Source organism: Rhinatrema bivittatum, chromosome 4, assembly GCF_901001135.1.
Source record: "Rhinatrema bivittatum chromosome 4, aRhiBiv1.1, whole genome shotgun sequence".
Lineage (NCBI taxonomy): Eukaryota > Metazoa > Chordata > Amphibia > Gymnophiona > Rhinatrematidae > Rhinatrema > Rhinatrema bivittatum.
The window spans coordinates 335,118,124-335,133,228 of record NC_042618.1 but is presented as its reverse complement, the minus strand read 5'-3'; the positions used below and the strand labels follow the sequence as shown (position 1 = coordinate 335,133,228).

Here is a 15,105-nt window from a genome sequence, read left to right as displayed (position 1 = left end):
ACCCAAGAAAGAGATCTAGGCGTCATAGTGGATAACACATTGAAATCGTCGGTTCAGTGTGCTGCGGCAGTCAAAAAAGCAAACAGGATGTTGGGAATTATTAGAAAGGGAATGGTGAATAAAACGGAAAATGTCATAATGCCTCTGTATCGCTCCGTGGTGAGACCGCACCTTGAATACTGTGTACAATTCTGGTCGCCGCATCTCAAAAAAGATATAATTGCGATGGAGAAGGTACAGAGAAGGGCTACCAAAATGATAAGGGGAATGGAACAGCTCCCCTATGAGGAAAGACTAAAGAGGTTAGGACTTTTCAGCTTGGAGAAGAGACGGCTGAGGGGGGATATGATAGAGATGTTTAAAATCATGAGAGGTCTAGAACGGGTAGATGTGAATCCGTTATTTACTCTTTTGGATAGTAGAAAGACTAGGGGGGCACTCCATGAAGTTAGCATGGGGCACATTTAAAACTAATCGGAGAAAGTTCTTCTTCACTCAATGCACAATTAAACTCTGGAATTTGTTGCCAGAGGATGTGGTTGGTGCAGTTAGTATAGCTGTGTTTAAAAAAGGATTGGATAAGTTCTTGGAGGAGAAGTCCATTACCTGCTATTAAGATCACTTAAAGAATAGCCACTGCCATTAGCAATGGTAACATGGAATAGACTTAGTTTTTGGGTACTTGCCAGGTTCTTATGGCCTGGATTGGCCACTTTTGGAAACAGGATGCTGGGCTTGATGGACCCTTGGTCTGACCCAGTATGGCATTTTCTTATGTTCTTATGTTCCAGTTGGATTGTTGTCCTATGATTAGTTTATGCAGAATTGTTAGTACTTTGTAGTCTATTCGGTATTTTATTGGGAGCCAGTGTAGTGATGTGAGAGTTGGAGTAATGTGCTCAGGTTTTTTTGTTCCTGTTAGGATTCTGGCGGCTGTGTTTTGTAGGATTTGGAGTGAATGGATAGTTGCGAGTGGTAGGCCCAGTAGTAGGGCATTGCAGTAGTCAAGGTTGGCGAAGATGAGTAGTTGCAGGACAGTTCTGAAGTCATCCTGTGTAGAGGCTGGCTTGATGTGAGTTCCAGTTCAGTTCTTCTCAGCACATTTCTCTTTATACTTTCTGATCTCTTTAGTCTGTATTTGGTGATGGTCTGTCTGTGTTCTGCATATGTGATCAAGGTGAGGTATTTTGCTGGGATGTAATTTCTGTGAAGGATCTATAGCAGCCTGGTTTCCTAATAAGAGTTTTATTGGTGTTCTAGGGCCTTGTGAAATATGTGTAGTGTTGCCTTTTCACATATAAGGCCGTTAGGGTTGTTTTGGTATGCGAGGTTTACTACATTGTAATGGTAATTCTGTTTATTCATGGATTTCTGAGGGCTAAGCTCACACTCCTAATTCCATATGAGTTCCAAGTGTCCTTTTTGCAGAGTTTTCTGGTTGGCACTACAGGAGTGCATGTAAATATAATATTCCTGATGTGATATTTTTGCCTCAGAAGACTGTTCTTTTGAATGATCTTTGTCATGTATATGTATATAGTATATATACATATACTATATAGTATATATACATATATATACATATACAACATGTATATAGTTGTTAATTGGTTTCTATATAGTTGTTAATTGGTTTCCCCCAGTTCCATTGTAAACCGGTACGATAAGACCTGGTCTTGAGTATTGGTATAGTAAAAGAATTTAAATAAATAAATAAATAAATAAAATGTAAAATTTGTTATAAATGCATAATCTAATTGTGTGTGTCTGTAAAGGATGTGGGAGTGTGTGTGTATGTGTGTGTGTGTGGGTGGCATGAGTGCAAGGCTGTAAAGTTTTGCCTAGGCTACCTAACACCCTTTCCTAACCATGGGTTTCTGGGGTGGGTGCGGGCGTGTCAGTTTTTTTAAAAATATAGATTGCAGGAGGAAGCTGGTCTTTATTTGATGGGCCCAGGACAGAGACTGAATGAATTGGGGGGGGGGGGGGGGTGCAGCACAGTAATTGTTTGCACATGGCAGAAAAGAAGCTAGCACCGGCCCTGATAGTGAAGAGAGGAGTGGAGAGATACCCTGCAGGTATCAACAAGGACAGTGAGGACACTGGACTGGGAAGTAAGGAATACAATCTATTCATCTGTATGTCTTATGATACTTTAATGTGTATTGTCTAAATTGGATTAAAGAAACCCGAATTCTAAAATTGGGAGGGAGCTCCAAAACTACCTTTACAATTGGCAAGGACCAGGGCAGTAGTACAAACCAAAAGATGCATTAAGAGTTACAAAGTCACAGATTAATTGAAGAGCTAAAACTGTAAATGGATTGGATTGCATGAGGAGTTGTTAAATAGTCATTTAACTATTCCATCATCCATTCGCAGTAAAATTAAGCTGGAAACCACAATTGGCTTCAAGCATGATTATTATTGCTGTCTACAGAAACTGTCTTAAAACTCAGAGCCTTGGAGAGATGTCTTTCTCCTCTCCCCTCCAACAGGGAATCTTGGAACTCAGAGAAGGTTTTAAGAACTGTATGTAAAGTTTGAATACTTAAGCCTGTCAAAATTAAAGGTGACCCTGGGGCGCCATAGAGAAGTTATTAGCTCAGGGCCTGGTTATACGTAATTATGCGTAAAACCCAGACTGGCAGGCTTGTTGCACTTTCATGCATCTCTTTTGCTTAAACACTTAACCTCTGACCTTTTGTAATTGACGAACTTGGGTCAAGTTACACGTGGCTGTAGGCAGCTATCAAGTCAGACGATGTGATTAGGCAAGGCTAGATGCAGCAGTGGCTTTTCAACCCAGTTATCAGGGACCACCTGACCAACCTGGTCTTCAGGACACCTGCAATGAATATGCCCAAGATATACTTGTTATTTGCATGAACTCCATTGTACACAAATATATCTTGGGCACATTTGTTGTGAATATGCTGACAACCAGCCTGGCCGGATGGGTCCCGAGGACCAGGGTGAGAATCTCTGGGCTAGGGAATGTTTGGTTGGGGATTACAGTTAGCAGTGAAAGATGCCAGTCCTAGAGGCACTTTAATTTGGAGACTCTGCTGTAGGGTAATATTGCTTCCATAAACTTTAGACCATTTTCATTTGAGTTGTGCAAGACTTTTCATTCCAAAATCAAAATATGAAAACTAGTCTAAATTAAATTTTGAAAACGCCTTATTTGCCTTCATGTTTTTTTGGTTTTTTTTGCTTTAGGCTCATAGGAGCATATGATAGGTGACCACTGATTCTGCATTGTTTCTTGTATTCATAGTTTTTGAATGGGTGTTTGCCTTTTTCTGAATACTGCCGCGACAATTTAACAGCACACAAGGATATTCCTGGTTCAGGCTCTAACCAAATCAAACTGTGATTTGTGGTTGTCTTATGGTGATTCAGCTTTGTACTGATTTTTCTTGGAAACCCTTTCTTAATTGACATAGTAGGAGAGACAAAATCTTTAATGGTGTGTATCCTTTGTGTACCATGTTTGATGTAACATTTCTGTAATGTTCTGACTTTGAAATAAGTTTAAAATAGTTGTGAAGAAATGGTGGGTACTCCTGATTATAAAATGCTTTGAGATGGGAGTTACAAATAAGATGAGCAGTTAATACCAGCCCAGTTAATCACAGGTTTCATGGTGGGATTGTCCCAAAACTGGGTCATCTTGGGAGGAGGTATCACATGAAATTCCAACAAATTACAGGTCTAAGTGGCCAGATACATTTCCCTTTTTATAATGATTGGGTTTGACTGCTCTGTTCCTTGCCTTCCCCACCCCATGATATATAAAATCATTAGCCTGCATTTTCTTCTTAACTGCACAAATGTAACTTGAGGCCTGATTTACTAAAGCTTTTTTACCTATTCTGTGTCTATGGGGGAAAAAAAGTTTAGTGAATCAGGCCTCAAGCATGAGTCCCTAATTCTCCCTATTAGGTCTCAATGGTATAGCAAAATTTGGGATATTAATCCATGAAGATACTCGCTGTATTTAAAAATGACACATTGCACAAGTGTTCAGCCACCTGGAGTCCTATTGATTTTTCGAAGGTTGCTATGATTTGGGTAAACCATCCTTTCTTTCATTTCTCTGCAGAATAATCGATGATGCCATATTGTCTGTCCCCTGTGTTTTTATTCTATTTTTGTCACCTGTCAGTAGTTTATTAGTTATTGAATATTACTCTCTCGCTAGGAGATTCCCAGTTGGTGTAATAGACAGATGTCTTCTTTCCAAGTATTACATTTCTTTTGTCACACTATTTCTCTGCATTCTTGTGTTGGTATCAATATTTGCAAATGTTGGTATACTGGAATGTAATAAAATGCAAGCTTGTTATACTCTGAGAAACAGGATTAAATGACCTTGGTTCTAATCTTCATTGAGAGGAGAGAAGAGAGAGAGAGAGAGACTAGCTACAAGGCCCTCATACTAGGTAGGTATTTATACCTCTATATGAGGCCCACCTAGCTACTCGAGGTGAGGTTTAGGTATTAATGTAGGGGTTAGGGGCTACTTTGACATTCAAAGTGAGTCGTACGAACAGAACAGTGCTGTCTTGTGAAGATTTGATGACCTTCGGTGTGAGGAAACTCACCCAAAGATGAGATTTGTGCAATGTTCTCTCAACCTAGCTTGATGGACTTTCTACCTGGGTAACATCTAGCGCTTCGCATAGGTATTCGCGCAAATTGCGATAAACTGCCTATTACCATAAAACACACCCCCTTTCCTATCGCATGCGATATTTAGTGCATTTTGATAAATCCAGGCCTTGGCCAGATATAATTTATCCAGCGAAGTTACAAAGTATATTCAGTGGCATGGCTAAGTCACTGAGTATACACGTATATATTTGCACTTAGCCTTATAAGTTAGAACCAGGTAGTGTAGACCTGCTCTATGGGACATCTAGCTTAGCTGATTAATTTTTGCAGCCAAGACTGAATATTGCTAGTTAGCCGCATAACTTATACATCTAATTCGCTTCGCCCTGATCCGCCCACTTCACGCCCTCAAGTTATGTGGCTAACCTTTTAGCCATATAAGTGACTTATGTAGCTAAGCGGTGGCTGCTGAATGTAGGTTCATATTCAAGAGCCTCTTCTTAGCTGTATAAGTTACACTTATACAGCGAAATAGCACTGAACAGGCTTTTTCAGATTTCAGATACGTGTAAACACACATCTGCGAGGCACACCCTAGGTGTGGCCAGTCTAGCCCAATTTTTGAGCTCAATAAGGAAGCAACATAAGAGACAGACAGCCCTGAAAACAAACACTTACAGGGAAGAAAAGACAAGGATACTTACCGTAAAAGAGACTTTTTTTTTTTATAAGTATCTCTTTATTAATTAAATCAATATTACAAACATAAATCATGTTCCACCACATAACGTAGGCAATCTTATGAAGAAATATATAATAATCATACAAAAATACTAATCAACATAAACCAATATTTCTATCTAAGAACTAATATTATCAATACACTTTTTCATAATATTCCACTATGAGAAGGGACAACTTCTATCTCATTTTCTCGAACCATTTCCACGGATATTTCTTGGTTACTTCTTGAACAAACCTTATCCTTCAAGAAGAGGTTTCTGAACATCTGGGACCCATATCTTCAGTCCTTACCACATCGGTCTCACAGCTTGATCATTAATGATTGATCGTTGGTGGAACTGATTTCACGATGACATGCATTTGACAGTGCAGAGTAATGGACAGAACTGAGGCCCTCTCGGATAATGGGGTCTATTCTCTTCATATAGGAGGGCTGGTAATATTAGGGGGGTGTGGGGGGGGGGGGTGTTAAAAACTGTTTTACATAAAAAAAATAAACTTTTTACCCTGGTAATTTACAAAACATTTTGACGGAAATCTCAAATAAAACGTTGCACCAATTTCCAGGGTCCTAGCTTTTAATGCCAGAAACTGATGTGTGTAGGTCTTGAGACATCTGGGAAAATAAACACTTTTTGGCCACAAAATTGCATATCTTTATTCCTAAAGAATTTATCTAATAAAAACTCTTTCTCCTTCTCTAAATTAAAAGATACAGAGAGTTGCTCTTCTATTTATAATGTCTGTTGACTCTTCCAAAAAGGTTGAAATACCAATGCTATTTTCCTCTATTGGTCTATTGCTGTTATTAGATCATGAGGTAAAGTAATATATTTTAGAAATAGATGGAACATCTTTTTCTTCATACATCAGAATTTCTTTTAAATATTTAAAAAACATTTCTCTTGGGGATAATAACCTCGTAATTGGAAAATTAACTAATCTTAGATTTTTAATTTTCAATAAATTTTCCACATTTTCTAATTCTGCATGCAGAGTTATACTATCTCCAATAAACATGCTTTCAATATTTTGCATATTCTTTATCTTCCCAGACATTTCTTTCAATGATGACTCCACTTCAATCAATCTTTTACCCTGATTCAATATTAACACCCTATTAACATTTACCAAGGAAGAAAGAGATGAATTAATTTGAGTTAAATTTGAATCAAGCTTCACCAAAACTCTCCACAAATCCCCAAGAGTCACATTAGCAGGATCCACTGAGTCAATCTGGGAGTTACCAATGGTAACTACGACATTTTCCTCTCCTGTCTCAGTAGATGTTAAATTGAGGCAGGGGGTTGATATAGCCTCAGCTAGCTCTGGGTGTAGTTCATATACACTCACGTTTAGCGTGGCATTCTCAACCTGCAGTACTCCACTCATAGCTCCTGGTGGTTGAGGAGGAGTTTGCCCATTGCCTGGACTTAATGAGGCATCAGATGTGTCTCGTAAACTGTCCATTACTGGCGTTCCCTGCCGGTTTACGTGGGCGACCTTGGGGCCTCTTCTAGTTGTAGCCGGTGATGAGGTAACAAACCTCGCTTTCTTCTTCCGACCCATAAGTCCTACAAGATGGTTTTCCAGACTTCTCTCGGTCAAGTGAGGTCAAAACCGGTCTAAACCGCGTGCCTCTTCGGCATGCGTGGCCTAGGCAGCGCGCCGGTGTGCCTCGAGATTTAAAGGTCCCGGCCCTGGTGATGACGTCGAGGTCTCTGGCTTAGCTGTTCTTTCTCCTCCCACTCTCCTTGAACCAGGGTAGAAAGAGGATAGGATTGTTAATGATAATATAGAGTTGAACAGGAATGTGTTATGAGAGAGGGAGAGAGAGAGAGAGAACCTAGCCAACAGGTGTCACTCAGAATCAAACTCCCTTTTTTTCTCTTCTTCCAAACCTCAGTCTCCCAGTAACAGATATGTTATTGACTTCTCTGGTGCAGGCTGGCTCCACCAAGTTCTCCCTGTAGTCTCGTAGAGCTGGTAATCAGCCTTCTTCCAAAACTCCAGGCTTTCTGCTCAAGTCTACAGTGAAAACCTTTTTACTTCAGAGAGCAGATCTTTGTTCCACTAATGTCATCATAAATTAGTGCTACTTTTTAAAACTCTTATCTTCCCTGGCACTACCACTCTCAGCCTTCTTAGTTCCTCAGCATGTGCCGGCTGCCTACTTTTCATTTCTATAATCTTTTAAAGTAGCTGCGCTGTCCATATTAAGGTCCCCGGGGCTGGTCATCTCACTTTTTAGTGTACCTGCACTGACAACTCACTGGCAAAAGCCACAAGGCTAGCTCTTGTGCTTGCTAGAGGGCAATACAGTGAGCTGCAGGAAAACCTTGACTGGAATCCTTCAAGATCTGCAGTCATGGCACAGGGGATTTCCCAGGACATAAAAATTAGGGATGTGAATCGTTTTTTGACGATTTAAAATATCGTCCGATATATTTTAAATCGTCAAAAATCGTTAGGGCCACGATACAATACCAATTCCCCCGATTTATCGTCAAAAAATCGTAAATCGGGGGAAGGGGGAGGGCAGGAAAACCGGCACACTAAAACCCCCTAAAACCCACCCCCGACCCATTAAATTAAATCCCCCACCCTCCCGAACCCCCCCCCAATGCCTTAAATTACCTGGGGGTCCAGCGGCGGTCCGGAACGGCCTCCTGCAATTGAATCGTGTTGTCTTCAGCCGGCGCCATTCTGCGCCGCCATTTTGCAAAATGGCGGCGCAAAATGGCGGCGGCCATAGACCAACACGATTCGACTGCAGGAGGTCGTTCCGGACCCCCGCTGGACTTTTGGCAAGCCTTGTGGGGGTCAGGAGGCCCCCCCACCAAGCTGGCCAAAAGTCCCTGGGGGTCCAGCGGGGGTCCGGGAGCGATCTCCTGCCGCGAATCGTTTTCCGTACGGAAAATGGCGCCGGCAGGAGATCGACTGCAGGAGGTCGTTCAGCGGGGGTTCCGGACCCCGGCTGATCTCCTGCCAGCGCCATTTTCCGTACGGAAAACGATTCGCGGCCATACGCGTATGACCGGCGCCATTTTCCGTACGGAAAACGATTCGCGGCAGGAGATCGCTCCCGGACCCCCGCTGGACCCCCAGGGACTTTTGGCCAGCTTGGGGGGGCCTCCTGACCCCCACAAGACTTGCCAAAAGTCCAGCGGGGGTCCGGAACGACCTCCTGCAGTCGAATCGTGTTGGTCTATGGCCGCCGCCATTTTGCAAAATGGCGGCGCAGAATGGCACCGGCTGAAGACAACACGATTCAATTGCAGGAGACCGTTCTGGACCGCCGCTGGACCCCCAGGTAATTTAAGGCATTTGGTGGGGGTTCGGGAGGGTGGGGGATTTAATTTAAAGGGTCGGGGGTGGGTTTTAGGGTGTTTTAGTGTGCCGGTTTTCCTGCCCTCCCCCTTCCCCCGATTTAGCTACGGACCGCCGCTGGACCCCCAGGTAATTTAAGGCATTTGGGGGGGGGGGGTGCGGGAGGGTGGGGGATTTAATTTAAAGGGTCGGGGTGGGTTTTAGGGGGTTTTAGTGTGCCGGTTCACGATTTTAACGATTTTCACGATACTCTAAACACCCAAACGGCGACGATACGATTCCCTCCCCCTCCCAGCCGAAATCGATTGTTAAGACGATCGAGGACACGATTCACATCTCTAATAAAAATGTGCCAAAACATTGAAATTGCCTCCAGGTCTTTTCTCTCTCTCCCATGACCCCTTGGTGCTATTTTTTGTGGTGCCCAGGTGTATCCTGGTACTCCCGAGGGCTGGGTGATCCTGCCCTGATATCTTTATTTTATTTTATAATTATTCCTCTTTTGCTTTCATTTTTATTTACTTTTGTCTCTTTTTTTTTCTTATATTTCTTCAGGGCATAGATGCAGCAGGTAAAACTTTATTTTTATTATTCACAACCTGTCCACAATTTCTCCCTAAATCTCCCAAGAAACCAGTAAATACAACTTTAGCCCATAATCCCCTCCCTCTTCCCTATGCACTGAACTACAAAGGCACCAAAATAAACACACAATTGTCTATAAATTTCCATGAGGTGTGTAATGATAAAGGAATCATTTTCTTGAGTGTAAAAGCAATTTGAAAAGGAAAGAAAAGGTTCCATCTTGCAACACAAAAACACCTAGTACCCCACCAACCTCGGCAGTGGGGTAAGGTCTCTGCCACAGGGAGGTGCTGTTTAGATTATGAATGAATTAGGTTGAAGAAAGGTGATCTTATGTTAGTGATTTCCATTTTTGGACTCAGGACTGAGAGCTGCGAGGGGAAGGAGGGCAGGGAGGAGCCATCATGCAATTTGAGAAAGTGCATTAGCAAATATTTCTTTGTAGCCCAGTGAAGTGCAAGACACTATGCTGGGTTTCCTTGCAAATCAGCGTATCCCTTTAGAAGGGACATGCCAAGGACGGTAGCTAGAGGGAATGCACCGTCTTTCACTGGAGGTGTTGACATGCACGATTCCCTATTTTCACTGAAAGTTACCCTTGTAAAGGAGAGACGAGAGCTCTGGAGAACAGCTGTCTTCCTTTTTCTCCCATGCACACCAAATGCAGGCCTATCCAGTCAATAGGTACTCATTGTGCCTGCGCTTAGGGCAGCAGGCTGGCTAAGATTTGCTGCCTTCCAGCTCTGCTAAAGCTCATCCAGTAGAGAACAGCCCTCCCCCCCCCTTACAGAAGGGGTGTGTGTGTGTGGGCGGGGGAGTTGGGGGTGCCAGGGGTGGGGATGAAATCATCAAAAGTTCTTAGGGGAAGCAAAATCCTAAATCCATCCCTGGGCCTACCTCCTTTCAAATACAGCTTTTTGGGGGCGATTGCTACAGCCATGGAAGATCCCCAGTTTCCTCCAACTGCAAGAGGATGGTGAAGACTGTATTCCTTGCCCTGTTTCTGGTTTTAATTCTGGAAGTTACCTAGTCCCTGGACACAAGTCCCATTCTTTTGGGTGGCCTGTCCCAAAAGGAGTCCTGTAAAGTTTGGGGAAAGTAAAGGAGTACTGTGCAGGGAGATGCATGTTTGGGAATCTGAACTCGCCCTTCCTGTATTGCCCCGTCCAAGCAATTCAGTATCCAAGTGTACAAACAGGAACCTCCCAAGTTCTCCCAGCAGGGCTCAGTTTGTGGGGTGACAGGGTGGAGTGCAGATTTCAGGCTTAAGAGCCAGAGCAGCAGGGCCCTTCCTCTCCAGGCAGCCTGCAGGAAAGAGAAGAGGAGGGGGTGAGCCTGAATCATGCAGAGAACTGCCGCTCCTCTCTTGTCCCCCCCCCCCTTTCACCCTGTATTGCAGAGAACAGAAGGGGAAGGAGTGATACTGAAGCAGCCATTGCAGAGCAAAGAACAGACACAAAAAGAGTTTGAATTTGCACAAGTTTGAAACTTGGGAGCAGTAGTGCCAATTGTTAAGGCTTCAACCTTGGTGTGTGTGTGTGTGTGTGTGTGTGTGTGTTCACACCTGGATCTGGCCCCACCCATCTCACCCCCTTCACAATTCCACTTCCCTTCTGTCTGCAAATTGAGATCTGCCTATTAGTAGGAGAGAACAGCCTCGTTCGCACTCTGTTGCTGCACCAGGGATTTTTGAAAGAGTAAAGAGCTCCAGACTACAGGAAAGGAATTGAGGGGGAGTGTATGCCATCCAGGCATCTGGAAGAGAAACAATTTCCATCTGTCCACAGGGCGTACAAGGTACAGGGGTAGTCCCCCCACACAAGGTGAAGCCCTAAATTCAGAAAGAAGGACAGGGGATCCCCCCAGAGACAGGTGCTCGAGCCATACCAACTCCTGTATTCAAAATCTGGCAGCATATGTACCATGGATGCCACTGCTGTATGTTGAAAGAATTGTTCACGGTAAAACACAGTGCAATGTGTGGTCTTTTCTCAGGAAAAGCGAGGAAACTATCAAATGCATGGGTCCTGAAACTATGGTTTCCCCCCCCCCCCCCCCATTTGGAGAACTCAGGGATAGGTGAGGTTAGAAGGTCTCTGTTACACCCCCTTCGCCAAGGGAAAGACCAGAGAGGGGTGACAGAAGGAAAGTAGTTTTATAATATGATAAATCAGTCCCTTATAGTGGTAGGTGTTTAATGACTCTGACGCAGATTATTGCACAGTACAGGAACTGCCAGTCCAAGCGTCAGAAGTGTGTTGTTGGGCCATCCAACTCACAAGTGCCTGCATGCATATTTCTGGTGTAGTAGCAGAAATGTAAGGTTAGGCTCCTGTTTGGCTGGAAAGTGCAGTATGATTGAGAGGAGTCAGAGGTTTATAAAAATTATATGCGGGGTGGAACAGGTTTCTAGGGAATGGTTATTTAATCTTTCCAATAGTACTAGGACTAGGGAACACGCCATGAAACTAACAAGCAGCAGATTTAAAACAAATCTTAAGGAAGTATTTTTATCAGTCAATATCCAATTAAGCTGTGGAATTTTATTGCTAGAGAATGCAGCAACTATTGTTGAGTTCGGAAAAGAGATTTTTTTTTTTTTTTTCTGGAGGACAGGTCCATTAACAACTATTAGCCAGATAGACTTGGGAGTTTCTGTCTCCTACCCTGTGAATAACAGGGAATTTGACTTTTCTTTTCGGATCTGCCAGGTACTTCCCAATGTCCTGGTCTGGCCTGGGCACTGGCAGAGACAGGATGCAGGGCTTGATGGCCCATTGGTCTGAGCCAGCACGGCATTTCTTAAATCCATGAATGAAATATTCCAGGGGGAAATAATGTCGCCCTGCATGGATGCTTGAGTTTGGGGCGAGCTGCTTCCTGTAAGAGCGTGGCCCTGAGAGACCAAGCGCACACAGGCTATTGTTCTGGGACCTTAGATGATTGTGTGGAGCCAAGTTGATCCCTGACTAGAAAAATTTGCTCCTGTGATTGCTTAGCATGGAATTTGCTGCTTACTATTTTTTTTTCTCTCTCTCTTTTTCTCCTTGTTTTTCTGTTCTTTAGGATATTTGTGTTTGGAATCGGCTTTTTCACCCTCTGCTTCTTAATGACATCCCTGGGGGGCCAATTTTCAGCCAAACGATTGGGTGACTCCCCCTTCACCGTCAGAACTGAAGGTAATTGCACAGCCTGAATGGGGGGAGGAACGCATCTCTTTACTGCCTCTGATTTTGGATGTTTATTTTTCAAAAAATTCCTCTGTGTGGGGAGAGCAGTGAAAATGGAACTGGAAGAGCAGAGGAGGATGTAATCAAGATGAGGTTTCAGATTCTTTTTTTTTGACAAAAACATTTGAGTGATTTGCCCTTTTCTCATAGTAGTGATCTTTTATTAGTAACTGTCGTATACAGAGCACTGTCCGTGTGCACAGCATTGCACGGCATATATAATATGGTTATAAGATCCCTTTCCTTGGCAGCTAGCAACAGGGAGGTTAAATTACTTTGTCAAACTCACACCATGAGCTGAGGTGGATTATTGTTGTTTTCAGTATTGCTGGGAGCGGTGACAGAACCAAACCGTACCCGGATGTTTGTATGTATGCAATATGATAAACATTAATAAAATTGTTTAAACATAAATCTGGATCGTCAGGTTTTGCATGTCTGCAGGAGGAGGAATAGCCTAGTGGTTAGAGCAGTGCTGCTGCTGTTGCTGCTGTTGCTGTTGCTGCTTGTGACCTTGGGCAAGTCACTTTACCCTCCATTGCCTCAAGTACAAAACTTAGATTGTAAGCCCTCTGGGGATAGGACAGTACCTGAATATAAACAGATGTGATATCTCAGATTGAATGTTGGTATATAATAATAAATAAATAAAATGATTACAATACCAGTCCAGTTAATATTGCCAGTTATAGAGCTGCCCCAGGACCTGGCCTCAAGGGAGCTGGCACTTGTGCCCTGTGAATTCCATGTCCCTTTTCCATGTTATCTAAGCCTTAGTTGGGGAAATTCATGCCATGGGGGCCAGAAGGCGTGCTGAGGAAAGGTGGGAGAGGGGCACAGGCTTGTTAAAGAGGCCAGTGAGGCAGGGTAGGTGGCTTATGAAGCACCTTAGCATCATAGTGGATAATACTTTAAAATAGTCTGCTTAGTGTGCTGCAGAAGTCAAAAAAGCAAACAGAATGTTAGGAATTATTAGGAAGGGAATGGTTAATAAAATGGAAAATGTCATAATGCCTCTATATCGCTCCATGGTGAGACTGCACCTTGAATACTGTGTACAATTCTGGTCCCCCGCTTCTCAAAAAAGATATAGTTGCGATGGAGAAGGTACAGAGAAGGGCAACCAAAATGATAAAGGGGGTGGAACAGCTCCCCTATGAGGAAAGGCTGAAGAGGTTAGGGCTGTTCAGCTTGGAGAAGAGCCGGTTGAGGGGGGATATGATAGAGGTCTTTAAGATCATGAGAGGTCTTGAATGGGTAGATGTGAATCGGTTATTTAAACTTTCGAATAATAGAAGGACTAGGGGGCATTCCATGAAGTTAGCAAGTAGCACATTTAAGACTAATCGGAGAAAATTCTTTTTCACTCAATGCACAATAAAGCTCTGGAATTTGTTGCCTGAGGATGTGGTTAGTGCAGTTAATGTAGCTGGGTTCAAAAAAGGTTTGGATAAGTTCTTGGAGGAGAAGTCCATTAACGGCTATTAATCAAATTTACTTAGGGAATAGCCACTGCTATTAATTGCATCAGTGGCATGGGATCTTCTTAGTGTTTGGGTTATTGCCAGGTTCTTGTGGCCTGATTTGGCCTCTGTTGGAAACAGGATGCTGGGCTTGATGGACCCTTGGTCTGACCCAGCATGGCAATTTCTTATGTTCTTATAGCTTCTCAGAACACTTTTCTGTTGTTATGAATTCAATATGCTAGCACATTTTAAGCAGCTATTGCTTTTGTCCACCTGTAATTTTGTTCTTTATAACCTTTATACACTGACAGTTTCATTTGGTCATGATTTCTATGCCCTCTTGCCCTTTTCTTGGTTTATTTCTAAACAATGCACTCGTTGCAGCAAAGGGAGAAGGAGTGGTTGAGGCAAACTGAATAGGCATAGTGAGGCTCGGCGACTGAACATCTTACCGTGGTCCCAGTCCCAATTGGGGTAGGAAACCCTTGCCTCAGTGAGCAGGCTCGAAGGTGATGTGACAGGTGGGCGGATGTGGGGCATGTGTTAGGTGCAGCCACCCCGTTTTGACAGTGGGTGATGCTGTAAAGCAGAACTAGCTGATAATATTGAACTATGTTTGTCCATATTCCAGCGAACAGATTGAGGGCTGTGCTGTCCAGCAAAAGAAGTGGGTCGTCTGTGAACTGTTCCATTGAGAAGGAAGGACTCACCATAAACTCTTCTCATTACTGAATCAGCAGGTTGGGGTGGGAGTGGTTACTACTGATGCTGCGGTATGAATGAAGAACCAAGGGCCTGGTATTCAAAAGGATCTAGGTGCCTAGGCTTTCAAAATTAAAAAAAAAAAAATTGCCAGCTCTGATCAGCCCCCTATAAAGAGGACAAGGCCATATCAGGTGCTCAACGCTGGTTTCCAATGATGGGTGCCTTAGTTAGGCATTCCTACTTCTGGCCTAATTTTAGGGATCTATATTCAGAGAACATTTTTAGGTGCCTATACTTGCTGAATAAAGGTACCTAACACCACCTAACTCATGCTCTGAATATAGGTCCCTGAAATTAGGCCAGCAATAGGGATACATAACTTAGGCACCCATCCCCGGAAATCAGGGTTGAGCATCTGATATGGA

General features: G+C 43.3%; 1 protein-coding gene across 6 annotated transcripts in view; it reads left to right on the top strand.

Annotated features, from left to right (window-relative positions):
* MGAT5B (alpha-1,6-mannosylglycoprotein 6-beta-N-acetylglucosaminyltransferase B) overlaps nucleotides 1-15,105 on the top strand; it is a 498,248-nt gene that overhangs the window by 50,982 nt on the left and 432,161 nt on the right. Inside the window, exons 1-2 of one of the 6 annotated variants that reach the window (XM_029600400.1) lie at nucleotides 10,919-11,102; nucleotides 12,346-12,458. In XM_029600400.1, coding sequence (XP_029456260.1) covers nucleotides 12,389-12,458 — 70 coding nt within the window. In that variant the 5' untranslated portion in view covers nucleotides 10,919-11,102; nucleotides 12,346-12,388. Of the gene's footprint in view, nucleotides 1-10,918; nucleotides 11,241-12,345; nucleotides 12,459-15,105 lie in introns of those variants that run through there. The other 5 variants (XM_029600401.1, XM_029600398.1, XM_029600397.1 and 2 more) reach the window with 5 other exon arrangements.